This window comes from Chiloscyllium plagiosum, chromosome 6, assembly GCF_004010195.1.
Source record: "Chiloscyllium plagiosum isolate BGI_BamShark_2017 chromosome 6, ASM401019v2, whole genome shotgun sequence".
Lineage (NCBI taxonomy): Eukaryota > Metazoa > Chordata > Chondrichthyes > Orectolobiformes > Hemiscylliidae > Chiloscyllium > Chiloscyllium plagiosum.
In genome coordinates, this window is record NC_057715.1 from 98,352,613 (window position 1) to 98,379,811 (window position 27,199).

The 27,199-nt window shown below is 40.8% G+C and overlaps 1 protein-coding gene across 2 annotated transcripts in view; it reads left to right on the forward strand.

Annotated features, from left to right (window-relative positions):
- The first annotated feature begins 16,361 nt into the window (after nucleotides 1-16,361).
- mgat4a (alpha-1,3-mannosyl-glycoprotein 4-beta-N-acetylglucosaminyltransferase A) overlaps nucleotides 16,362-27,199 on the forward strand; it is a 274,570-nt gene continuing 263,732 nt past the window's right edge. The window contains exon 1 of one of the 2 annotated variants that reach the window (XM_043692232.1): nucleotides 16,362-17,790. In XM_043692232.1, the coding sequence (XP_043548167.1) occupies nucleotides 17,706-17,790 (85 nt within the window). In that variant the 5' untranslated portion in view covers nucleotides 16,362-17,705. The remainder of the gene's footprint in view (nucleotides 17,791-27,199) is intronic. The other variant, XM_043692233.1, reaches the window with a different exon arrangement.

Sequence of the window (27,199 nt, forward strand, 5' to 3'; positions counted from 1 at the left end):
ACCCCTGTTGAGACCATTATTCATCTGCCGACTGATCTAGTAGGGGAGACAAATTCTGTTTGGTTAAATGTTTTGTTTGAGGATATCACATTTTAGCATAAGGAATGCCAATGGAATGTCTCTGTGACGTTCCACAAGTTGACTCCTGCAGTATTTCATATACTTTGTGCCTTCTACAAATATTTTTGTTCCTAACCTGGTGAGCATCCATCCTGTAGAGCACCAATTTGTCCCTCAGTAATTCCCACTTGCGTATAAAAACATTCAATTTCCTCACTCACATAACTTTAGTCAGTATTAAAGTCAATTACGGTTCTATTTTTTCACATTCTCCAGTTAGTGCTTGATATAATCTTGGTGGACTATTTTATTTTAAATATTCTGCCATATTATTACATGGTCAGGATCATTTTATTTTTACCTGTAACACTGCTATTAATTTGTACTTCTCACCATTTAGCTAACACATTAGTTCTTCATTTAAAAGGATATATTTTTCACAGCGAGTATCAAAACTGGCTCAGCAACAATATTGACTAATGAAGCAACAACAACTTGCATTTATGTAACACATTAACCAGGAAGAATCATTCAAAGGTGCTGTACAGAAATGGAATGTGGCAAAACTAATGCCAATCCAGGAAAAGGGATATTAAGGGCTGTGACTAAACATAGTTTGCGGATGATACGAAAGTCGGAGGAGTTGTTGACAGTGAGGAAGGATGTGGCAGGTTACAGCAGGATATAGAGAAGCTGCAGAGCTGGGCAGAAAGGTGGCAAATGGAATTCAATGTAGCTAAATGTGAGGTGATTCACTTTGGGAAGAATAACAAAAAGATGGGGTACTGGGCTAATGGTCGGATACTTGGTAGTGTGGATGAGCAGAGGGATCTTGGTGTCCATGTACACAGATCTCTGAAAGTTGCCACCCAGGTAAATAGTGCGGTGAGGAAGGCATATGGCGTACTGGCTTTTATTGGTAGAGGAATTGAGTTCCGGAGTCCTGAGGTCATGATGCAGTTGTATAAAACTCTGGTGCGGCCGCATCTGGAATATTGTGTGCAGTTTTGGTCGCCATACTATAGGAAGGATGTGGAGGCACTGGAACGGGTGCAGAGGAAGTTTACCAGGATGTTGCCTGGTATGGAAAGAAGATCGTATGAGGAAAGACTGAGACACCTGGGGCTGTTTTCATTAGAGAAAAGAAGGTTTAGGGGTGACTTGATTGAGGTAGGTATATGGAGGATAGTGGGTTAGTATAGGTTAGGTGGGCTTGGATCGGCGCAACATCGAGGGCCAAAGGGCCTGTACTGCGCTATATTGTTCTATGTTCTATGTTCTATGTTCTATACAGTCAAAGAGGAGGTTTTTATGGATCAGCAACTACTGGAAAAGCAGAATGGTTGTGGACAGGATTACTGGAGTGTTTAGGGCCTAGATAACTGAAGGGCACACTGGAAAATAATGGAATGAAGTAGTTGGTAAATACATTACAAGCCCTGAGTGAAATGCAGTTTTGGCAAGACAGAATTTTATCGATTGTTATCAAATTATAGGTATATCATGAATAAAAGAATGACTAGTGAAAGATTAGGACCAATCAAGGGGAAGTTGGTGCATGGTGCATGGAGTCCAAGGAGATAGGGGAAGTGCTAAATGAATATGTTTAGTCAGTATTCACACCTTGAAAAAGACAACGTTGTCAAGGAGAATTCTAACATACAGGTTATTAGACTAGACAGGATTGAGGTTCATAAGGAGGAGGTGTTAGCAGTCCTGGAAAGTGAGAAAATAAAAAAAGTTCCCTGGGCTGGATGGGATTTATCCCAGGATTCTCTGGGAAGCCTTTGGCTTTGATCTTAATGTCATCATTGTCTGTAGGAATAGTGCCAGAAGACTGGAGGATAGCAAATGTTGTCCCCCTATTCAAGAAGGGGCATAGAAACAACTCTGGTAATTATACACTAGTGAGCCTTATTCCGGTTTTGGGTAAAGTGTTGGAAAAGGTTATGAAGAGATAGGATTTATAATCTCTAGAGAGGAATAAGTTAATTAGGAATAGTCAACATGGTTTTGTGAAGGGTAGGTCATGCCTCACAAACCTTATTGAGTTCTTTGAGATGGTGATGAAACAGGTGGATGAGGGTAAAGTAGTTGATGTGGTGTAGATGGATTTCACGAAGGTGCCCGATGGTAGGCTATTGCACAAAATACAGAGGCATGGGATTGAGGGTCATTTAATGGTTTGGATCAGAAATTGGCTAGCAGAAAGAAGACAGAGGGTGATGGTTGATGGGAAATGTTCATCCTTGAGATCAGTTACTAATGGGGTACTGCAAGGATCTGTTTTGGGACAACTGCTGTTTGTCATTTTTATAAATGACCTCGATGAGGAGGTAGAAAGATGAGTTAGTAAATTTGCAGATGACACTAATGTCGGTGGAGTTGTGAATAGGGCTGAAGGGTGTTGCAGGTTACAGAGGGACATAGATAACATAGAACATACAACATTACAGCGCAATACAGGCCCTTTGGCCTTGATGTTGCGCCGACCTGTGACATTAATCTGATGCCTATTTAACCTACACCGTTCCATTATTATCCATATGTATGTCCAATGTCCATTTAAATGCCCTTAATGTCGGCTAGTGTACTACGGTTGCAGGCAGGCCATTCCATGCCCCTACTACTCTCTGAGTAAAGAAACTACCCTTGATCTCTGTCCTAAATCTATCACTCCTCAACTTAAATATATGTCCCTTCATGTTAACCTTCACCATCCAAGAAAAAAGGCTCTCACTGTCCACCCTATCTAACCCTCTGATTATCTTATACATCTCGATGAAGTCTCCTCTCAACCTTCTTCTCTCCAACGAAAACAGTCTCAGTTCCCTCAGCCTTTCCTTGTAAGACCTTCCTTCCATACCAGGCAACATCCTAGTAAATCTCCTCTGAATCCTTTCCAAAGCTTCCACATCCTTCTGATAATACGGTGTCCAGAACTATCTGCAATACTCCAGATGCAGCCTTACCAGTGTCTTGTACAGCTGAATCATGACCTCATGGTTCCAAAACTCAATCCCTTTACCCATAAACGCCAGCACACCATATGCCTTCTTAACAGCCCTATCAACCTGGGTGGTAACTTTCAGGGATTTATGCATCTGGATACCGAGATCTCTCTGTTCATCTACTCTGCCAAGAACTTTACTACTAGCCCAGGACTCTGCATTCCTGTTACTTGTTCTGAAGTCAACTACCCCAGATTTTTCCACATTAAACTCCATTTGCCACTTCTCAGCCCAGCTCTGCATCTTATTTATCTCCTTCTGTAACCCACAACATCCTTTGGCACTATCCACAACTCTGTCTCCCTTAGTGTCATCTGCAAATTTACTAACCATCCTCTACACCCACATCCAGATCATTTATAAAAATGACAAATAGCATTTGCCCCAAAACAGATCCTGGTAACTGAGCTCCAGAATGAACATTTCCCATCAACCACCACTCTCTGTCTTCTTTCAGCTAGCCAATTTATGATCCAAACTGCTAAATCATCTTCAATCCTGAAACTCCACAGTTTGTGCAATAGCCTACCGTGTGGAACCTTATCAAATGCCTTACTGAAGTCCATGTATATCACTGGAAAAGCACAGCAGGTCAGGCAGCATCCAAGGAACAGGAGAATCGACGTTTCGGGCATAAGCGTTTCGGGCATAAGCCCTTCCTCAGGAATGAGGAAAGTGTGTCCAACAGGCTAAGATAAAAGGTCCTTGGAGGGAAGTAAGGGGGGAGGTGTGGGCGCAAGTTTTGCATTTCTTGCGGTTGCAGGGGAAGGTGCCGGGAGTGGAGGTTGGGTTGGTGGGGGGTGTGGACCTGACGAGGTAGTCACGGAGGGAGTGGTCTTTTCGGAATGCTGATAGGGGAGGGGAGGGAAATATATCCCTGGTGGTGGGGTCCGTTTGAAGGTGGCGGAAATGACGGCGGATGATACGCTGTATATGGAGGTTGGTGGGGTGGTAGGTGAGGACCAGTGGGGCTCTGTCCTGGTGGCAGTTGGAGGGGCGGGGCTCAAGGGCGGAGGAGCGGGAAGTGGAGGAGATGCAGTGGAGGGCATCGTCGATCACGTCTGGGGGGAAATTGCGGTCTTTGAAGAAGGAGGCCATCTGGGTTGTACGGTATTGGAACTGGTCCTCCTGGGAGCAGATGCGGCGGAGACGAAGGAATTGGGAATATGGGATGGCATTTTTACAGGGGTCAGGGTGGAAGGAGGTGTAGTCTAGGTAGCTGTGGGAGTCGGTCGGTTTATAGTAAATGTCCGTGTTGATTCGGTCGCCCAAGATGGAAATGGAAAGGTCTAGGAAGGGAGGGAGGATTCCGAGACGGTCCAGGTGAATTTGAGGTCGGGGTGGAAGGTGTTGGCAAAGTGGATGAACTGTTCAACCTCCTCGTGGGAACACGAGGCAGCGCCGATACAGTCATCGAGGTAGCGGAGGAAAAGGTGGGGGGGTGGTGCCAGTGTAGCTGCGGAAGATGGACTGTTCCACATATCCTACGAAGAGGCAGGCATAGCTGGGGCCCATGCGGGTGCCCATGGCTACTCCTTTGCTTTGGACGAAGTGGGAGGATTGGAAAGAGAAGTTGCTCAGGGTGAGGACCAGTTCAGTCAGTCGAAGGAGGGTACACCTCCATCCCCCATCACGAAGGACTCAAAGCCCTCCGCTTCTTCCTTTCCCACCGTATCAACCCGTACCCTTTCACTGACACCCTCCTTCGAGGAGATTTACTAGGATGTTGCCTGGTGTGGAGGGAAGGTCTTATGAGGAAAAGCTAAGGGACTTGAGGCTTTTTTTGTTAGTTGAGACAGGTAAGATAATCAGAGGGTTAGATAGATTGGACAGTGAGAGCTGTTTTCCTCAGATAGTGAAGGCTAGCACAAGGGGAACATAGCTTTAATTTGAGGGGTGATAGATATAGGACAGATGTCAGAGGTAGTTTCTTTACTCAAAGAGTATTAGGGGCATGGAAATGCCTGCAACAGTAGTAGACTCGCCAATTTTAAGGGCATTTGAATGGTCATTGGATAAACATATGGATGGAAATGGAGGATAGATAAGCTTCAGATTGGTTTCACAGGGCGACGCAACATCAAGGACTGAAGGGCCTGTACAGTGCTGTAATGTTCTATGTTCTATGTTCAAATCAGGATATCCAGTGATTTAAATACTGAGAAGTGAACTTTAACCTGGAGTTACTGGTGACTGACAGCTCATGAACACAGGGGAAATGGATGATTGAAACTTGGTGCAGCCAAGGATATGGGTAACAGTTTTGAATAGGTTTGTGAATGGTGGAGAATAAGAAGCTAGGAAAGAGAACGTTAGAATAGTCAACCTTGGGTTTGCATGAGAGTGCTGTTGAGGCTTGGATATTAAGTATATTCAAGGCTGAGATAGGCAGATTTTTAATCAGTGATGGGATGAAGAATTATGGTTGGGGTTATGGCAGGTGAGTGAAGTTGATAACAATTAGATCATCCGTGATTTCATTGAATGATGATGCAGGCTTGTTGACCTGAATGGCCTATCTCTGTTCCTACCTTTTATGGTTTTCTGATCCTATGAAATGCTGTGAATTGAGTGCATACTTGCTCCTCTCAATGGAATGGAACGCAGTGGAGGTGCAACCCTTTAAGTTTCATCTTTATATTGTTCAGCTACATATCAACAAATATTTAGAAAAAGGAAATTCATTTTTAAACAAATCTGATATTTTAAAAAAATTCTAATGAAGACATTTAATATTCCAAGACTATAACATGTGCTTCTCAAATAAAATTAGATTCCTGCTTACTGTCAACACTGCTATTACATGCTAAACCATCACCTTGGTATGGTGCTAGATTGGAATTGCCACAGAATTAGGGGAAAAGTTGCACCATAGAAATCATTAGATCTTTGTGCGCAATTTTTATGAGGTTAGCAGTGAGTGTGCTGTTTCATTGCTGATTGGAGAGTCAGGAGAAATACCTTTTCTTAGGCAAAACTAAATGTACACCACTGTGAAGCTGCTTAAATGCAACTTGTTATAACATGTAAACGATGCAAGAGGATGAAAAAAAGCCTAAAACTTCACACTCAACTGGCTCTGAAATTAGCTGAAAATTGAAGTCAACTTTTTCTTCCTTAAACCTTCTGTGAACATAATTGAACTTGCTGCGTTATTTCACTGGTATGAATCACTATTATGAGTACAGTGATGCATACACAGGCAGAGGGTGTTTTATATTAAACATGTTTATTGGACATGAAGATTAAAGTTAATTTCTTTTCATTTTTTTCTCAAAATCTAATTGAAGATATTGTAACCGTAAAGTCTTGTTTTTATTATCCATCTATTACAGGTGCAACTCATTCTCTTGCATTTTCCTGAAATTATACTTAATGTTATATTTTCATGCTTTAAATTTGGTTTGTCAGCAAAAGATAGAATCCTGTATATTGTCTAGTGACAGATTTATCATTAGTTATTGCATCTATCCCTTCATTGTATGCTTGTTGAATTAGGGATGGAAATGCATGGCTGCAGCTGATCGACTGTGTTTGAAATGATGGGCAATTAATTTTCATTGTTTTATATTCGAAGGTCAACAGCTCTAAGAAGGGCTGAAGCCATATTTAACAATAAAGATCTATAGTACAGTGTACAGGATTTTGAATCCGAATACTTTCAGAAGCACTCACCCATTAAAGACAACTGGAGCACCAGAGGGCAGCAGAACATCATGCTTCCTGGTATATTGTAAGATATCCAAGTGTCGTCACACGTCTATTGTTTTCATTCATTTTATTTCCCTTGCATTCATTTCACATGTTATTTTTGTATTTGTATAACTTCCAGGTTAATGGCAGCTTGAGCAAATGCACACCGTAGCTCCTTCATCCTGTTTCTGTGCTTCATTCAAGAAAACAATTCACCATCTCAGTCCCATTCTATGTGAAATTTCCAAATTCACTGACAGTTTATTCAGAATTACAATCCATTGGATTGTGCATTGTGCAGCTGGATTTAACCTGTTTAATTTCTTTTCATTTTGTTCTTTGAAAAAGGAAAAATGCTTCCATCTCTTAAATTTGGGTTTGATTAAAATAGAGTGGTTAAAAGAGAATCAACTACATCAGGGTTTGAGAGAAGTGATACAATATTCCGTTGGTTTGTGAAACTGTAACACGAGGTGCTAAATTTAGAATTAAACTAGACACATAAAGGGAGAGGCCGAAGGGATTTGTTTCCACATGAATTGTTGTTAGAATATAAAATCCTTCACTGAATGTCACTCTTGATATTTCAAATGGAATTGGTTCCACCCTTGAAAAAGAAAACTATTAAAGATTATGAGCAAAATGCAAGGGAAGTGTGATTAGATTGAAATGGATGGTTCTATTGGAAGACCTGTAACTAGATGAAGGACTAAATTGTCTCCTTCAATACTTAAATTTCTTTGACTGTAGTGTAGGTTCCAGAGATAAAAGAAAAATTAGAAAATAGAAAAGATTTCTGAAAATTTATATTAGTGACAGCTATAGACATTCCCTTACCCACCATATAAGAGACCTCAAAAAAGTTCAAACAGATTAGTTAAGCATGACCTACTCCTTGCAGACCCATACAGGCTCTGTTTGATCAAATCAATTTGCCCCAGTGCTCAATCTCTCCCCGGTAAGCCCTAAAATACAAAAGCAAATAAGTTCTGCTGAACTTTTATGGAACACTGGTTAGACTCCAGTTGGAGTGCTGAGGCAAAACTGAGCATGATGTTTTAGATTAGATTAGATTACCTACAGTGTGGAAACAGGCCCTTTGGCCCAACAAGTCCACACCAACCCTCCGAAGAGAAACCCATCCCCCTATATTTACCTCTGACTAATCCACCTTGCACTATGGGCAATTTAGCATGGACAATTCACCTAATCTGCACATCTTTGGACTGTGGGAGGAAACCGGAGCACCCGGAAGAAACCCACGCAGACACAGGGAGAGAATGTGCAAATTCCACACAGACAGTTGCCCGAGGCGGGAATTGAACCCGGGTCCCTGGCTCTGTGAGGGAGCAGTGCTAACCTTAGGAAAGGATCCAAGGCCTTGGAGAAATGACAGAAGTGATTCCTGAGAATTTTACCAACATGAGAGAGAATTCAGTTCTATAGAGATACCAAAGGAGTTAGAATTCTTCTTCTGAGAGACAAAAAGATTTAAAAGTGATGTTTTAGAATTAAGAGGTATTTGGGGAGATTATTTAAGGAAACATTGCTTCCAGTGTCATAAAGAGGAAATAGATTTGAAAGCAATTAGAAAATAACTGGTGACAAAACAGGAAAGGAAGATTTATGCAGCAAGTGGTCAGAATCTGGAATGGGCTGCATGAAGGTTTGGTGAAAGTAGGTTGGATGGATGGCATTGGATAAACACTTAGAGTCACAGAGCGGTCTAGCACAGAAACAGACCCTTTGGTTCAACTCGTCCATGCCAAACAGATATCCTAAACTAATTGAGTACCAAATACCTGGAAGGGAATAATTGCAGAACAAAGAAGAAGAATAATTGAGCACCGTGACTAATTGGTTATCTTTTTCAAAAGTGACTGAGCAAGTATATCAAGGGGAAAGGCCCACATTTGGAGCTTATAATTTCATGAAAGGTAACAATTTAAATAACTTTCAAAAAACAATTTCCACTTGAATCTCCCACCATAACTTCAGTGGAAATCCTAAAGAAATCACATGATTTTTTTTCTGATTTGTATTTGTTTCTCCATTAATGTCTTGTCAGAAACTTCATGAGAATTTCAGAATCTTACGGAAACAATAAAGAAGCTTTTGTTAACATTTCTACCAATATAATCAAATAATAATCAATAATAATTATAATAACAATTTTTCAAACATATCTGTCTTTTCTCTTCATCATAAAGTCCTCCAGAAAATTGGTGAACCAGGAAAATGCTGCCTCATATATACCATGGTACCTCTTGACGTTCAAACTAAATCAAAAATATAAATTTCAGAAATCAATGAAGTAGCCAATTATGCATCTAGTAACTCCCAGTATCAGTTAATATTTGGCATACCTAACTTCATTTCTTGTCGAAATGCAACATTCACTTACTACCAAGGTCTACACATGGTGGATATTGTGTTAATTGGTATTAAGTTGGCGGGAGAGGGCATAACGAGACGTAGGTAAGATGTGGGGGCAAGAATCCACTTTGAGTTGATAGGGTCCATTTGAGATGGCAGGGCGGGATGATTAGGTGTGAACTTTGTGTTGGCATGGGAGAATATGTGGACCTGTGTGGGGCTGGAGGAGAAAAGAGGGTGTGAGGATTAGTCGGACTAAAACCTTCTCAGGTGCACAGAATCAATTGCAAAATGTCTTGGTGGCTGCATGACAGAAGGTTTAACAAAATGAGTATGTTTTTCAGCAATACTCAAATTCTGCACTACTAGACAATGATTTGATTTTCAAAAGTCAAAGTTCTTGCTTACATATTAGGTTAAGGACCATCTCTTTGGTGACAATCTCCACAGCATTGGAGAGGGTTGATAAGGATGGTTACCCCCATTTCCCCTCTCCACTGACTGAATACAGCAGGTTTCTCAAAAGAAAAACATTTTAACCACCATGAATCTTTTGAGCCAGTATGTAGATGGTCCTACAAGAAATGGGCTGTTCTTGGATCTAATTTTAACTCGTGAAGCTGGGCAAGTGGTTGAAATATCAATGGGGGACCATTTTGCAAATGTATCTCTATTAGATTCAAGATTGTTACGGAAAAAGACATGGGTGGGCCTGAAATCAAAGTTCTAAATTGGGGGAAGGCCGATTTTAATAAAATCAAAATTTGGCCAGAGTGGACCGGGAACAGACACTGTTAGGAAATCTGTGTCAAAGCAATGCAAGGCATATGAGAAGGAAATATAGAGAGTATAGGACCCTCATGTCGCCATGAAAACAATGAGTGGGACCAACAAATCCAGCGAATCCTGGATGTCACAGGATATACAGGATTAGATAAAGAGAGAAAGCGAGGCCTATGGCACGGTGGCACAGTGGTTAGCACTGCTGCCTCACAGCGCCAAAGACCTGGGTTCAATTACCGCCTCAGGCAACTGTCTATGTGGAGTTTGCACATTCTCCCGTGTCTGCGTGGGTTTCCTCCGGGTGCTCCGGTTTCCTCCCACAGTCCAAAAATGTGCAGGTTAGGTGAATTGGCCATGCTAAATTGCCCGTAGTGTTAGGTGAACGGGTAAATGTAGGGGAATGAGTCTGGGTGGGTTGCGCTTCGATGGGTTGGTGTGGACTTGTTGGGCCGAAGGGCCTGTTTCCACAATGTAAGTAACCTAATCTAATCTAATCTAATTGACAGATACTGAGAGTTCAAAACAGCAGAAGCCATAGAGGAGTACATAATAAGCACGAGGGAACTGAGAAAGGAAACTAGGACAGCAAAATGGAAGTACAAAAGAAAAATGGCAGGTAAAATAAAGGTAAATCCTAAGTTACTTCACAAGAATAGTAAAGATAGAAGGGTAACAAAAGAAATAATAGGGTCCATTAAAAACCACTGTGGGTAACTTAAGTGTGTAGTGGGAGGATATAGATAGGGTTCTACATGAATGCTCTGTATCAGTGTTCACTAGTGGGAGGGACAATGTGGGCATAAAAATCAGGAAGGAAGCCTGTGATTTAATTCAAGAAGCGAATAGTCAGGGAGAAGGTTCTGAGTGGCCTGGCAGGCTTAAAAGTAGGTTGTTGAGAGAGGCAAGGGAGGACATAACAGGGGCCCTGGCAATAATTTTCATTCCTCTCTTGTCACAGCAGAGGAGCCCCACACAGACACAGGGAGAACATACAAACTCCACACAGACAGACACCCAAGGCTGGAATTGAACCTGGGACCCTGGTGCTGTGAGGCAGCAGTGCTAACCACTGAGCCATCATGCTGCCCCTTTTGGAGAAACTTTTATGCACATATTCATTGATCCCTTAGGAAAGCAGGAGAGATAGACTGAGTGGTTAAGAAGAACAAACAAGATATTTTCCTTGAATAGTCAAGTCATAGAGTTTAAGAGTAGTGAGGTTATGCTGGAATTATGTTAGGCCACAGCTTGAGTACTGTCTACACTTCTGGAATCCACATAGTAGGAGAGATATGATTCTGCTGGAGAGGGTGCAGTGATTTACCAGAGTGTTGTCTCAACTGGAGAATGTTGAAGAGAAGGAGAGATTGGATAGACTGGGATTGCTTGCTTTGGAGCAGAGGATACTGAACAGGGACATGATTGAGATGTATAAGATTATATGGGACCATAGGTAGGGTAAACAGAAAGAGACTTTTTTCTGTGGTAGATGGGTCAACAATTACAGAGCGTGGATTTAGAGTAAGCAGCAGATGTTTTAGAGGGAAGGTGAGGTAAATATTTTTCACTTCAGGAACTCATTGCTTGGAAGGGTGGTGGCAGCAGAAACCCCCATAATATTTAAGAAGCATTTAGATGTGCACTTGCTAGGCATACATGGCTATGGGCCAAGGGCTATAAAATGGGATTAGAATAGTTAGGTGCCTGATTTTAACTGGAGTGGATTTGATGGGCTAAAGGCCCTTTAGCTGTCCTGTAAATGTCGATGACTCTATGAGCATTTTAACTGCCAGAAACAGACGAATGGTGGTTTTGACACACTGTTTACAAAGGCCCAGCAATGTCTCTTCTTCCTCAGGCAGCTGAGAAAATTTGGCATGACGGTGAATACCCTTGCCAACGTTTATATGTGCCCCATCGAGAACATTCTGTCTGGATGCATCACTACCCCTAACTATACCATTCAAGATCAGAGACGGTTACAGAGAGTGGTGAACTTGGCACGGACAATCACACAGGCCAATCTCCCATCTATAGAATCCATCTACCAGGCCCGCTGTCAAGGAAAGGCCACCAGCATTTTCAAAGATCCATCCCACCCTGGCAATGCTTTTCTACAACCTCTACCATTGGGAGAAGGTACAGAAGCCTGAACACATGCACCAGCCGGTTTCGTTACAGTTTCTACCCTACTGTTGTTAGAATACTAAATGGACTCAAAAACTCTCAGCATTCACCTGTACCTGTGTTTTGGTTTTTGCTGTATTTCCCTATTATTTACTTATCTATGCTACTTAACTCTGTGATCTGTCTGTATTGCTCGCAAGACAAAGCTTTTCACTGTGCCTCGGTACATGTGACAATAAATTCAATTCAATACAATTCCGTTTTTTTTAAAATGAATGTTCATTATTGAACATCCAATTATATCTGCAATCTGCACCTATTTCCACACTCATTCAGATAAGCATACAGGAATAAAACTGTGATAACAAAGGATCACGTACATTTAAGTCTTTAAGGTTTGGGTGTTCCTGTTGTACTTGTTTTTCACTTGTGAAGATTTGAAAGTGATGGAGACCTGCAATCCTTTTGGTCCACTGAAGAGTCCAGTGTTTTTTGAAAACATTCCCCAAAGTTCATCAGTTACAAAAGCAAATTTCTCTTGCTCCACTCCTGTCAAGTGTGATAGTGCTGTGTCTTTAAGAAGGATTTGTTCTGTGCTGTTTCTCTTGTAGAGAGGTATTGCCAATAGCACCTGAATGTCTGCTTCAGAAAAAATGAGTAAACAGTTTTGAGCCCCCTAAATTATTTGTCTTCTTATACAAAAGAAATATGAGTGGTTGGAGTCAGGCTCACATGAACCTAAAGGTATAGTTTTGCTTTCAGTTGGGGTTTGGAGTTGGTTGTTGATGCTGGTAAATGCAACTCTTTCTACGCTGCAATGAAAAGCTTGAATTCTATCTCTGCTGCTAAATTCTGTTTTCGGTGTTCCTTTCTCCTGGACTGGAAAGGAAATAACATGAGGAAAATCTGTTTTGCTGAATTTGTCTTTGCCAAAGGTATGTTTACAGGATGCTTTTATTTTGGAACAGTTGATGATTTATAATTGAATAATCTGTTAGTTTATTAAGTATTTCAATCGAGTTCAAGTTATGCCAATTCTTCTCTTTCTCTTCATTTTTTTTACTGTGCTGTTAGAATAATGTGTGTTTTACTTAAAGCCTAGTAATAGCTCAATCAAATTGCATCTGGAACACACCGCCTTCCACTTGCCTTTAAATAAAATAAAAAAGTTAGGGTCTTGGCTATCTCCTTGATATATTTTGAGTGGGAATGGTCTGGTCCAGACATAAGAAACTCTTTCTTTTAGAATTAGAATTCTTACAGTGTGGAAACAGGCCCTTCAGCCCAACAAGTCCACACCAACCCTCTGAAGATTAACCCACCCAGAATCATTCTCCTATCCTATATTTGCCCCTGACTAATGTACCTAACCTACACATCCCTATGTGGCAATTTAGCATGGCCAATTGACCTAAACTACAACATCTTTGGATTGTGGGAGGAAACCAGAGCATCCAGAGGAAACCCATTCAAACACGGGGAGAATGTGCAAACTCCACAAGACAGTCGCCTGAGGCTGGAATCGAATCTAGGTCCCTGGTGCTGTGAGGCAGCAGTGCTAACCACTGAACCACTGTGCATTTGTTCTCCTAAGAATGATCATCCTTCTGCACAATGGAAGAACTTTTGCTCCTTAATTTTTCAGATCTAATGCCTGGAGGTTATCACCTAAATGCAAAGCAAAAATCCAAAAAGATTGAACTCCTTCATGGAGATATGCAGGGATGAATACATATATACAAATTTGTTAAAATCATTAATAACATTTTTTTTCCACGTGGTAGGCTCCCAACATATTGAGATATCCATTATTATGCTTAAAATATTTAAAACATTTTCATCCTGCTGAGAACACTGCATATGCAAAGTTTCCACTTGTCTGCATTCCCCTGGATATTTACCATTTTCATAAGCTCAGATAATTTAAATACAGATTTGAAAATGTTTAAGCACTTCCATAAGGCTGCAAGACCGCAAGTGTTTAACCAGCTAAAATCTAGCAGCTACAGTAAGGCATCCATTGCTTGTTCCTCTAGGCCTATCTATGAGAACATTGGTTTGTAAAATAACTAGAGCCAAATGATTACCCTAATAAGTCAGGTTAGTTGGTAACAGCAACAGTGCTCTGGAGTAAGGTGGTACTGCCTTGGACCGGTCATGGATTAATTGCCTCATTATGGAGGATGTACTCAATTGCAGCCTTCCATCATCCCTCCTTAATTTTTGAACCAACTTATGCCCATATTTAATACCACATGTATTAAGGTCTAATAACAGGAATACACTTTGTGTCCTTTGCTATCCCTAATATTTCTTCCAAATAGTGTGCTACATGGAGGAGTAAGCATTGATTCATCAGCTGAGAGAAAGAGGAGAGTAGGCCATAATGTTTCCTTGCCCAAGTCTTATCCGATACTATGGGATGTCAGCCAACATTGTGAACCGGGGTCAGTCCCTCCATTGTGTCTCCATCTGTAGTGGACGTTTTCTGTTGGTGTGACAGGACCCATGAATGAAAGTGGAGGGGTCTGGGACATTACCAGTAAAGTAGGAATAGTATCATGCTGCTGCTTGACTAGTCTATAGGAAAACTCTTTTTTTAAACATATGTACCTAAATGTTAATTAAGAGGACTCTGCCAGGTCGACAAGGCAGGGTATGGCTTTGCCATCCAGTGTCTAGATTGATGCCCAGTAGTATTATTCTTATTCAGATTTTCTGTAGCATATTGATGCAACTGAATGACTCGCCAGGACATTTCAGTCTGTAGTGACACAAAGGACAGACAGGGCAAGAATGACAAAATTTGTTCCCCGAAAGTTATTCATGAACCAGATGGGTTTACTACAATAAGTGATAGGAGAAAGTGAGGGCTGCAGATGCTGGAGATCAGAGCTGAAAATGTGTTGCTTGAAAAGCGCAGCAGGTCAGGCAGCATCCAAGGAACAGGAGAATCGACGTTTCGGGCATAAGCCCTTCTTCAGGAATCATGTTATTGGATGGGATGTTAAGCTGAGACGCAGTCAGCTATTTCAATGTGATGTAAAAAATCCCATGGCACTGTTTTCAACAAGGGCAAGAGGATCAGTGTCCAGGCCAAGATTTATAGCTGAGCCAACATCACAAAAATAGTTTACAGGAGTCCTTGCTTTAAGTCTCCCCCTTTAACATTTTTTTCACTTCAAAGATGTTTCCTTTTGTATATCCTCTCTTCTCATTTACAGTGCCATTCCTATTTTAACACCCCTTTCTTTCTGGCCATTTCTCAAGTCACCTCTTTCACCATCACAAGCGCCTCATCATTGCATCATTAGCGAGGCCCTCAGTTGTGCTGCTAGAGTTGGTGCCATTGTGTCTGGACTCTGTAGGAGAAAGTGAGGACTGCAGTTGCTGGAGATCATAGTTGGAAAGTGTGGCACTGGAAAAGCACAACCGGCCAGGCAGAATCCAGGGAGCCGAAGAATCAATGTTTCAAGCATAAGTCCTTCATCAGGAATGTTTGTACTCTTCTTTTTAAAAGGTCATTCTTTTTAAAAGACATTTTGACTACTGAAATAAACCTCCCTTTTTACCATTTTAAAACATTTTGTGCTGCTGTTGGTTCTTTTATTAGTAGAGGATTATATTCTTTGAGACCATGCTTTCAATGTTAGGGAGGACAGTATTGACTGAATGGGAGACTGGGTCAATAATGTATTTTCCCTCTACTGAAAGGGATTGGCTGAGTGAGCACCCATAGAGATTATAGGGCAGGATTAAACATTATATAGTGTATCCCGAATCTGACATAATTCCAATAGTTCAACAATTAGATGATTCATGACAATATTTATGATATTGCATTATAACATTTTTGGTTGCTCCCTGACTAAAGATGCAAATAAACTTGCAACTGGTTCCATACATTTCTCACAATTGTGAAATTCTATCTGTTTCTGTGGGGTAAAAAGGTGAAGTGAAACAGTAAACCTCAGATCTTCCTAGGGAGATCTTCCCTAGGAAGGGAACTTCACCCATTAGCATGGAGGTTTACACTGTCTTTTGTTGTATTCAATATTTAAAGGGGAAGCTTGAGAACTTGATTCCCTCCTATTCCTGTTTAATACAATCGGATGTATGTTTATTCTGCACTTGAGCGCTAGCAGCATTTAACTCAATTAAAATCAAGGCCCAAGCATAAATTGGATTACTAATTTTATTATAGCTGTATTTTATACACAATATTTAATAAACAGCGTTTCAACATTTTTATTCTTCATTCCTAAAAATTCATATTTAGAAATAGGGATGTTTGAAAAGATAAGGAATTGTACTTAGCAAATTAGGTTTGTCTGGGATGCTTTTCGATAGGTTGATGTGGACTCGATGGGCCGAATGGCCGACTTCCACACTGTCGTGATTCTTCAATGAAATTCTAAACATTCTAAAATACAGAGTACATGGGTAATACACAAGGGATACGGGGGTTGGAGAGGTGAATGGGGTTGAGGAGAAGATTATTTTTAAAGGCATTGGTAGTGTCCCTACTTCTAGAAGGCCCGAGTTCAAGAGCCACCAGCGTAACACATTTGAACATGTTGATTAAAAATTAGGAAGTGCTGGAAAATGAGGATAGAATGTTTGATGAAACACAGAACTGAAGATATAAACAGAATTACTGGAGAATTGGGTTCTGAAGAAACGTCGCGGGACTTGATCTGTCAACTCTGTTTCTCTCTCCACAGGTGCTGCCAGACCTGCTGAGTTTCTCCAGCAATATCCGTTAGATTGTTTGATGAGTGGCGCGGATGAGCTGCCGTGCCAAAACTCTCTGACTCCAAAATAACCTTTGTCCACAGTTCCCCCACACTGCCAAATTAGGCCGTGTTAAAAATAACAGAAAACTGTCAGGGAAGACTGGCAAAGCTAGAACTAACGTTTGGCCTCCTGCGCAGTTTTCTCTGTCAAGACATATGGGGTAATCGATTCGTTTACTTTCCTTCTGTTTTCATAAAGAAAGGAAAGATTGTAATCACATCGGGGCGCTTGGACACAGATCTGGGAGCAGACACTGGAGTGAAATTGACAGGGAAGTAAGGGGTCCTGGGCGGGTGCAACCCCCCCGTCCATTGTGACGCGAGGCTGCAACTGGCAACAATTTGGCCCAATCGAGACGGAGCGCTGTCCCTACCCCGCACTCATTGGGCAGTGAAACGTCAAGGGGGACCAATCAAGGTGGAGGCTGGGCGGGGCTTCGCGCTGCCAGCTCTCGGTTGGGTTAAACCTCGGGGCGAGTGAGAAATTTCTTTTCCTTGATTCTGCCTTTCGGCGAGTTTGGTGCTTCCTGGACGTTCAGCTTGTGTTGCTGGTAGAGGAGCCGGAAAGCAACGGCAACGCCGTTAGGTTTTATGCTTTTTTTAAAAAAATCCCATTTTGGTTTTCTTTTTACACCTCTGAACTCAGTTAATAAACTCAGAATAAAATTCGTGCAGAAACTGGAGGAGATCCCTCATTATTGATCTTCCAGGATTTAACGTGCATAAACATCCCTGTTTGTAGATATATTATTGAACGTGCAGAGAACCGAGGCAGCGAGACGCGGTGCGGAGAGGGGAGCCCCAGTTCTTGCTATGAGACAGACGGCGAAACTCCGGTAGCGACTCGGTGGGCAATGCGATGAGGCTCAGAAATGGGACTGTGGCGTTTGTGTGTGTCACCTTCGTCAGCCTGTCCTGGTACACAACCTGGCAAAATGGAAAAGGTACAGTTTGTGTTCATTACCAAGCGCACTCTTTTCCTCCCCACGTCCCCCCGTCATGATTTCACTTTCTGGATTCAGTTTAAACGGGCACGTTGAGTCGCTTCCGTGAGAATGGTTTGTAGCTCGAAATGGTTATGTTAGAAGGTGTTTTTAGAGGAATGATTGTGCGCAAGTGAAGCTTCATTGGAACGTGGATTTGTCATGTCTGGAGTGAGTAAGAAGCTGATGGTGATCCTGTGGTTGCTTTTATGTATTATTTATGTTTTGGTGTTAGCTCTTCAGGAAAGTAAGGACTTCTGAACGGGAGACTTTGGACAATCTGTGGAAATGGCATTTGCTCTGTTTTGTCCCATAGTAAAGAGTTAGCCCGATTATAAATGTATATATGGCGTCTGTTTTATAGATGTTGGAAGTTCTGAATGTTGTCGATTCAGTAACTGACCATCCCTTGTGACCAATTGGGAAACTTGACTCTGCCATTCCACAGGTATTCGAAACGCAAACTCCCAAATTAAAGGTCTTGACAGCTGATGGCTGCGCTCATTCTTAATCCAATAACCGTAAATTGATGAGCCCAGACTGCCTAAAACAGTACAAGTCACCAGTGCATCAGCTGATAAATCTGGCCTAATCTGCTTTGAGATATCCTGCATATAGAGAGCTTGAAATGGGGAGGGGTGAGAATTGTTACTTTGCCGGAAATTCATTGTGATAAACTGATTTTCTATCAGCGCCAGGCTGATGTGGATGAGATTACCGCTACAGCCAATGGATTCCTCTGACCTGCCCGCTGCCAGTATCTCTGTTTTCTTTGTAATTGTGGAAGGCTGACATATAATCACTTCACAGGAGGGCGAGTGCAAAGAGGAAAGCACTGTACTGCTGTTGAGAATCTGCTGTTAAAATGGACTAGGTGGGAGATGGAATGTAGTCTGGCAAATTGGTTCTCTGATTTTTATTGTCTTGCTGCAAGGGATAATTGCAGGTGCTCTGTATCGTCATGTCCTCTGCTGGTGTACTTTGTTGAAGTCCAAAAAAAGTCCCAAGGTTTAACGTTCAACTCGCATCTTATGTTCGAAAGTGTAGAGTGAGTAGTGTCAACGTGCTATAGTGATGTATTCTTAGTACATGATCACAAAAAGTTAGGATGCAAGGAGAGCAAGTGACTATTACAGACAAGTGATGGCATTCATTACAAGGAAAATTGAATATGAAAAAGTAGAAATGTTTTACCCCAGCTGTAAAATGCCTTTGTGAGGCCACATGTAGAATATTGTGTACAGTTTTGGTGTCATTCTAAAAGAGGATCTGATCAATTTCAGAGCTGTTCAGAGAAGATTCATCAAACCCCATCCTGGGATGAAGAGCTCATCTTCTGCAGAATAGAAAGATCTGAATATGTTGGGCCTGGTAGCCATTGGAGTTTAGAAGAATTAGAAATGATTTTATTGAAATATAAGATCCTGAGCAGATTTGGTTTGACCCCAGGATATGTTCCCTAGTGTCAGGGTAACTACAACAAGGGGTCCTACCTTAAGAATGAGAGGTCTCCTTTTTTAATTTGGGGTGGAAATTTTTTTCTCTCTCTCTGAGAATCACTAATCCATGGAATTGTCTTTCCCCCGAAAGAGACTGGGTGGAATTTAATCAATGCTGAGTTAGTTTTTAAAAAAATGATAGACAAGGGAGTCAAGGTTTATGGGGTACAGACAAAGAAAGGGAGTTGAGATCATGACCATCAGCCGTGATCTTATTGAACAACGAAGGAGATCTGAATGGTCTACTCCTGCTCCTAAGTTATACCTTTCTATTGGAAATATAAGAAGGGATGTTGTTTACTCTGTCAATCATATATAATTATTCACAACAACAAAACCTTGCATTTATATAATGTGTGTAATAATGAAAAATATCCCAAGGCATATCACAGAAGCATAATTAAATGAAGGCTAAATGGTGCAGATATCAGAATGAATGATTGGAAGATTAGTCAAAGAAATGGTTTTATAGAGACTTGGATTTGACATAAATGCAAGACATATTTTGGCACATCACAATCTTATGAATATTTCTTGTTCAATGAAGTGCTTATGAACTGTAGTCATTGTTGAATGTTAAATTAAAGCATGAGTTAATCTTTTTTGGTTGTGTGACAGATTTTCACCAGTTTATTAAGAGATTCTTTGCTCTTCTTTGGAAAATGCCAGGGGCTTTTTGTATTTCCCCTTCACCTAAATTGGAGGCCTCAGATTAACCTCTTCACAGAAGACAGCTCCTTCAGTGCTTTACTGAACAAATAGTCCAGGTCACCCACTCACGTTTCTGGTGTGAACTTGAGTCCCCAACAGTTTGTACTCTTGAGTTGAGAATGCTGTCACTGAGCCAAAGTCGATGCTTGAAAGAAGAAGAGGTGGCCAGAAAGGTTTATGGTTTCAGTTCCAAAGCTGTGCACTTAGACTACAAACACGTTTTCGGTAATGATGAGATGGGCTGACAAAAGCAGAACTGGGAGATAAAGTTAGGGAAGAGAGAACTGCACAACTTACTGACAAAATAATCACAGAAAATACATAATCAAATGCACTAATCATAAATTATTACGAATAGGACAAGCCATTTGGCCTTTCACGTCTGTTCCACCATGTAATAAGGTCAAGACTGATCTACCTTAATTACATCTTGTGGAATCTCCATTCTCTTGATTTCTTTATTGTCCAAATATTTCTTTCTTTCTTGAATACATTTAATGATTGAACATTCTCAGTTGTCTAGGGAAGAATCCCAAAGATTTACAACCCATTAATTGCAATAGCCTCTATTCAGCTTCATGTTAAATGACCAGCCAATACATTCTGAATCTGTGACCCTGTATTCTTGCCAACTGGGGAAAATCCCTCCCACCATCTACCCTGTCAACCCCCCTTAGGAATGTTATAGTTTTTGATGCAACCACTTCTCTTTCACTAAATTCTAAGGAATAAAGGCCTGCTTTACTCAATCTCTCCTCCAAGGGCAATTCCTTCATTCCAGAAATCAGTCCAGTGAACCTTTGTTGCACTCTCTCCAAGGTAACGATATCCTTCCTTCAGTGAGGATATCCTTCATTGTACAGAATCGTCCAGGCATGGTCTCATCATTAGATTCCCTACAGTGTGGAAATGGACCCTTTGGCCCAACAAGTCCACACTGACCCTCCAAAGAGTAACCCACCCAGACCCATTTCCCTCTGAATAATGCACCTAACATTATGAGCAATTTAGCATGGCCAATTCACCTGACCTTCACATCTTTGGACTGTGGGAGGAAACTGGAGCACCCAGAGGAAACCTATGCTGACACGCAGACTCCATGCAGACAGGTGCCCAAGGCTAGAATTGAACCTGGTCCCTGGTACTGTGAGGCAGCAATGCTAACCACTGAGCCACTGCTGTATTCTTATTCTACATTCCCTTTTAATCAAGGCTAACATACCGTTTGCTTTGCTAATTGCCTGTTGGACCTAGATTCTAATTTTGTTTTGTATACAAAATCACAGGTTCTCTGAATAACAACATTTCCCAATGTCTCATCATAATATTAAAAAAAATCTCTTTTCCATTTTCCCTTCCAAAATGCCTAATGTTTTACTCTTCTTCCATTGGGTATTTCATCTGCCATGTTCTTGTCAACTTACTTAACTTGTCCACATCTATTTGCATCCTCTTCACCATTCACTTTCCCAACTACCTTTGTATTATCAGCAAATGTGAATAAATTGCACTTTGTGTCCTCATCTAAAGCAATAATATAGGTTAGTAGAGACCTCAAAACATTTGCATTCGTCATTAGATATAGAATTTCCATTATTCTTTTACCAGAAATTTGTTTGAGTCACAAGTCTTAATTCAGTTAAAAACTAAACAAGGCTGTCTGTACACAAAATAAAATCAGGTCTAGGAATATAAATGTAAAGGTTGTCAAAACTCTGGTCTTGTAACTTATTTATGGTGAGAGTATAAATGTCTCATTCACCTGAGTTGAAAAGATGGGTTTACATTTGCTGGTCAATATTATTCAAGGAATAAACACATTATTTCCTTGAAATCTGCCTGCTATAATTTCAGCATTGATCATCCACAAAAACAGCTTCCCAGCTGCCAGCCTCTGTTCCACTGTGGATTCGTTGTTTAGGATTCAAATTTCACCACAAATTTGAAACTGCTCTTTCCTGGAGTTTAAGCTTGTGCATTGGCATGACCAGTGGACTTCGACTGTGAAGAAAATCTGAAAAGTACAGATTATAACTTCTTTTAAGTTACCTGACAAATTTCCAAAAAGGTTTTTAAAAATTAAAATCTAGTGAACGTTGATTATTTTTAGAACACAGAAAAATAATCTCTCCTGCCCAAGAGAAGGTACTATCACAAAATTTGTAGATAAGACTAAAATAGGTTGATAAGTTGCAATGAAAAAAATAAGAAATTTACCAGTGGATATACATAGATAAAGTGAGTGGGCCAAAACTTGGTAGATGAAGTCTAACATGCATAAGTGTAAAGGTATCCATTTCATCAGAAGAATGAATAAATATTGAGAATCTTCAAAATGCTTTTGCATAGAGAAATATGGGTGTCCTTGTGCATGAGTTGCATAAAGCTGACATGCAGGTACAGCAGGTAATAAGAAAGCAAATAGAATTGTGGCATTTTTTGCTAAAGGAATGGAGCATAAAAGTAGTGAAGCATTATTGCAATTGTACAAGGCATCGGTGAGACTGTTAATAAAATAATCTGTACAATTTTGGTTCCCTTTTTGGAAAAGGCTGTAATTGCATTGGATACACTTCAGAGAAGGCTCATTAGCTTAATTCCAAAGATAAAAGGCTGGTCTTGTGAAGGGAGATTGAGCCGTTTAGGCCTATAGTCCCTAGAGTTTCAAAGGATAAGGGTAGTTCTAATCTAAGAAGTAAGAAAATGCTAAAAGGCATTGACAAGGTGGGTTGTTTCTCCTTGTGGGACAAGCTAGAAAAAGAGGTCATAATTTTAGGCTAATGGATAGCAATTTTAAAACAGATGATGAGGACTTAGTTCTGAGTTGTGAAAGTGTGGAACTCACTAGCCTAGAGTGTGGTGGACAGCAGACACTGAATAAATTTTGAGGTAGGGGTAGACACATTTTAATTAGTAATGGGTTAAAGGGTTCTGGGGAGAGGGCAGGCAAGTGGAGTTGAAGTCAAGATGAGATCAGTCGTGATCATATTCCATAGTGGAGCAGGCTGGGGGCTGAACTGCCTATAGCTGCTCTTAGTTCTTGTGTTCTTATGTTACAAGGTCAGAAGTTACACAACACCAGGTTATCGTCCAACAGGTTTATTTGTAATCGCAAGTTTTCGGAGCACCTGACGAAAGAGCAGCACTCCAAAAGCTTGTGATTTCAAATAAACTTGTTGGACTGTAACGTGGTATCATGTGGCTTTTGACCCTGTCCACCACAGTCCAACATCGGAACCTCCACACCATCTTATTAAACAGAAGAATGATTTCTTTGGCCTATTATCTATGAAACTCAAAAAGCCTGACAAATGTAATGATTCTGTTGCATTTCAAAACAGTTTGGTCTATTATAAGTTGACTTGTTTTGGCTGGTATGATATTTGGGACAGTGTGGTTTGGTTTAAATGCCTGTACGGTTGAGGCAGAAAGACTAATCAGTGTTCTTGGTCTGGGAAAGTGTATGTGAGCATTTGTTTTTTAACCTTGAAAAGGGGATACAAAGACAAGGTATAGAAGACCTTCTACATCCTTAAGTCTCCTGCCTAAATATATGCAGCTGTAGCAACAAGCTCAACAAGGACTGGAACAAAGCAACCTACTTTACTGACATCCTCTCCACCATCTTAAACATTTATTTCCCCTACCACCGATGCACATCACCAGCCTTGTATTATCTATAAGAAACACTGCATCAACTCACCAGGTACCTTCAAAGCATTCTCCAAACCCACTATCACGCAAAGGCTAGGTCAGCATGGGAACATCACCACCTGCATGTTCCCCTCCAAACCACTCATGGCTCTGACTTGAAAATATATCACTGCTCCTTCTCTGTTGCTAGTTTAAGGTCCTGAATAAATCAACCCTGTGTACAACTGCAGTCGATGGGCTGCAGTGGTTCGAGAAGGCAGTTCACCACCAACTTCTCAAGGGCAATTAAGGATGGACAAGAAATTCTGGCTTAGATGGTGATGCTTTATATTCAATAAACAATTTTTAAAATAAAAAGGCATTATTTGAAATTAGGGGAAATCTGCTTCCGCAGTAACATGAACAGGAAGTGGTTTGTCTTGAGTTGAAGTTCTGAGAGTTGAAAATAAGAAGGCTGTTCTGTGACAAGATGACATTTTAAAATCTCCACTCTGAGAGACTTCACATTCAACCTTGTGTACTGTGGCTTCCTCCTTATTCTGTGTTTTTCAACATGACAATATTGCGAAAGTTAGGTTAGCTAATTACTGTGTAAATGATTGGGTGTGTGAGTATTTGCTCCTGAAGTGGTAATTGCAATTTTTTAGCCATCATCATTCTTCTGTAGTTCCTTTCTTGCAGACTGTAGATGTTAACTTGCACGAGCAGCATGCCGTATTAAACTGCTATTTCATCGAGCTCTTCTGGGGAATTTAGGAGTTAGTGGAGAGAATGATTGTCTGTAAAAAGGTGTTTATACTCCTCTGGCTATCAAAGGCACATTGACTGCATTCTCAAAAGATTTGATTTCAGTGATGGCCAATACTGTAATTTTCTTGTTTCATTATGTCTATGCTAACTCTTCCATTGACATGATATTCCTGACTATTCTGTGCTCTTCTTGTCTACATGAAGAATGCAGTGTGTTAGCCAGTCACAGCCTATGGGTATTCATGCTTTTTTTGACTTGATTATTTCAACATTTTCAGAAGCTCATCTAAAACTTAGCCCTGGTTCTTTAATTCATGGACTTCAGAGTGTTCTGAAATCACAGGAAATGCATTTTCTCTATCCTTGTCAATTGGATTTATCACAACTCATATATTTGGTGATCTGTTTACAGAGCTGAGTCATGTCCTCTATCTGCTATGCAGAATCAGCAGAAGCTCTTGACAGTATGTAGTATCTTGGGTTTGTTGAAGGACTCCAGCTGTGGCACCCATGGTGTACTACTTACTGAACCAGTTATGCAACTTTCTCATTGAATACTTACATTGGGCAAAAGCAGACCTTCACTTTCTATTATATAACATAAAGTAAGAAAACCAGGCATTTAACACTGCTGGTCATTGCTGGGTGTTTCAGTTCCCCACTAAACTCCTTTCAACCATTGTCTCTATTCCTTTCCTCCTTATGTGCTCATCTAGCTGTCCCCTATTGCAACTCCATTAGGTACCTCAATTATTTCTGATATTTATATGTTGTCCTAAATGGGTGCAATAGCTAAGGCAACTCTCTTTCTCATTTCACCATTAACATGGGGAAAGTTATCAAAATGGTATTTCTTTGCTATGGCATAAACTCCTGTATAATTGTTGCCCACCTAAAAGACATGTATCTACTGACAAGGGAGTAGCGATTGAATATTTAGAAATTCATTATACGATCAAGCAAAGTTAACATGTTTTATGAAAGGGAAATCATGTCTGACAAAATCTTTGAAGTACTTTCAGAATTGAACCACCAGGGTGGATGTAGGGGGACCAGTAAATTTCAAAAAATCAATAGATAAAGTGCCAGATTAAAGGTTATGGCACAAATTAGGAGTTCAAGCTATTCAGATAACACATCAGGTTGGGTAGAGAATTGGCTATTAAGCAGAAAACACATGTTAAATGGGTGATTTTCAAGTTGGTTACGAGCCAGAGTTCAATGTTGGAGGTTCAACTATTTACAGACGATATTAGTGACTCTGATAAAGAGACCTAGTGTATTCTAGCCCACTGTTTACAAGTCATGAGTATGATGGAATGCTCTCCACTCTCCTGGATGTGTGCAGCTCCAGAAATGATCTCAAAGTTTAACCCCATTCAGGAGAAAGCAGCCTGCTTGATTGGCAACAGAATTTAAAGGATGGGCCAGCTGGCCCCTTCAGTCTTGAACCTGGATGTGGCAGTACCTGCCATGCAAATCAGCCCTGCATTTGTGCACACTGGAGTCAGGTTGTGAGTAATAATATTTTAAACGTCTCCAACATTCACTGCCTCTACCATTAAAGCAGGTGGCTTGAGAGGCTGAATGGCCTACTCCTATTTCTTAAGTTGAACCTGCTGTAAGTCATGATACAGAGAGAATTGGATAATAGGTAACTAAAATGTTTTGCGTCGTTTGATGTGGCAATAAAGCCCCTTAATTCTAGCCTTCAGCTCCTTATTTTGGTAATCATATCTGGTTTGCACTTGGGCACGCAAGTGTAAAAGCTGGCAGAAATCCTAGAAGGCTCAAAGCTTCTCGTGAAATTGTAATCAGCTTATGTTCACTCAATAATGGGATAATATTACCTTGCATTGAAGGCTGTGAGGAATGTTCACAGAATCCCTACAGCCATTTAGCCCATAGAGTCCACACTGACCCTCCTAAGAGCATCCCACCCAGACATGCCCCCTCCCCTATCCATATAACTTGCATTTACCATGGCCATCTAACCTGCACATCTTTGAACTGTGGGAGGAAACCGGAGTACCCGGAAGAAATCCAAGGGGAAAATGTGCAAAGTCCACACAGTCACCTGAGGCTGGAATCAAACCCGGGTCCCTGATGCTATGAGGCAGTAGTGCTAATCACTGAGCCACTGTGCCATCCTTAATTCATTAATTGTCCAGGATCTATAAAGACTCAAAGGCCACATAAATTAAGAATGGGTATAGGTGGACCATTAAGAGCGCAGTCAAGCATCTAAGCTGTGTGGGCAGACTGTGCATGCATTGAAGAATCTACCTGGAAGTGTTATGCTTCAGACAGCTGCCATATTTATGATGAGAGCATGAATTGTTTTATACTGCAACGTTCTATCAATTGGAAAAATAAAACCCAAGCATTGTGTCAGAGTTGAAGCCTGACAAATCATTGTTCCACTGCATACCAATCATTCCCATCAACTGTGGTTTTCTTTTATAGTTCTGAGTTCTGATCAAGGCTTCAAAGCCAAATCTTTGTTCATATCCACTACTCTTTGTATCTTCCTTTCACCATGTGATTGATTGGCTATACCAAAAAGCATTGCATATAAGGAGAAGCCAACAAGGAATAGCTGAGCCAGCAGGCTGGATTTCTAACCTGATGAGCTCCTTTCCAATGGAATGAATGAAACCAATATACCACTTATCTTTGTTATCCTATTGTTCATTTCTTTCCTTCTATATGTAATTGCCATCCAACATTATGATTGCCTTTTAATTTTGCATCCC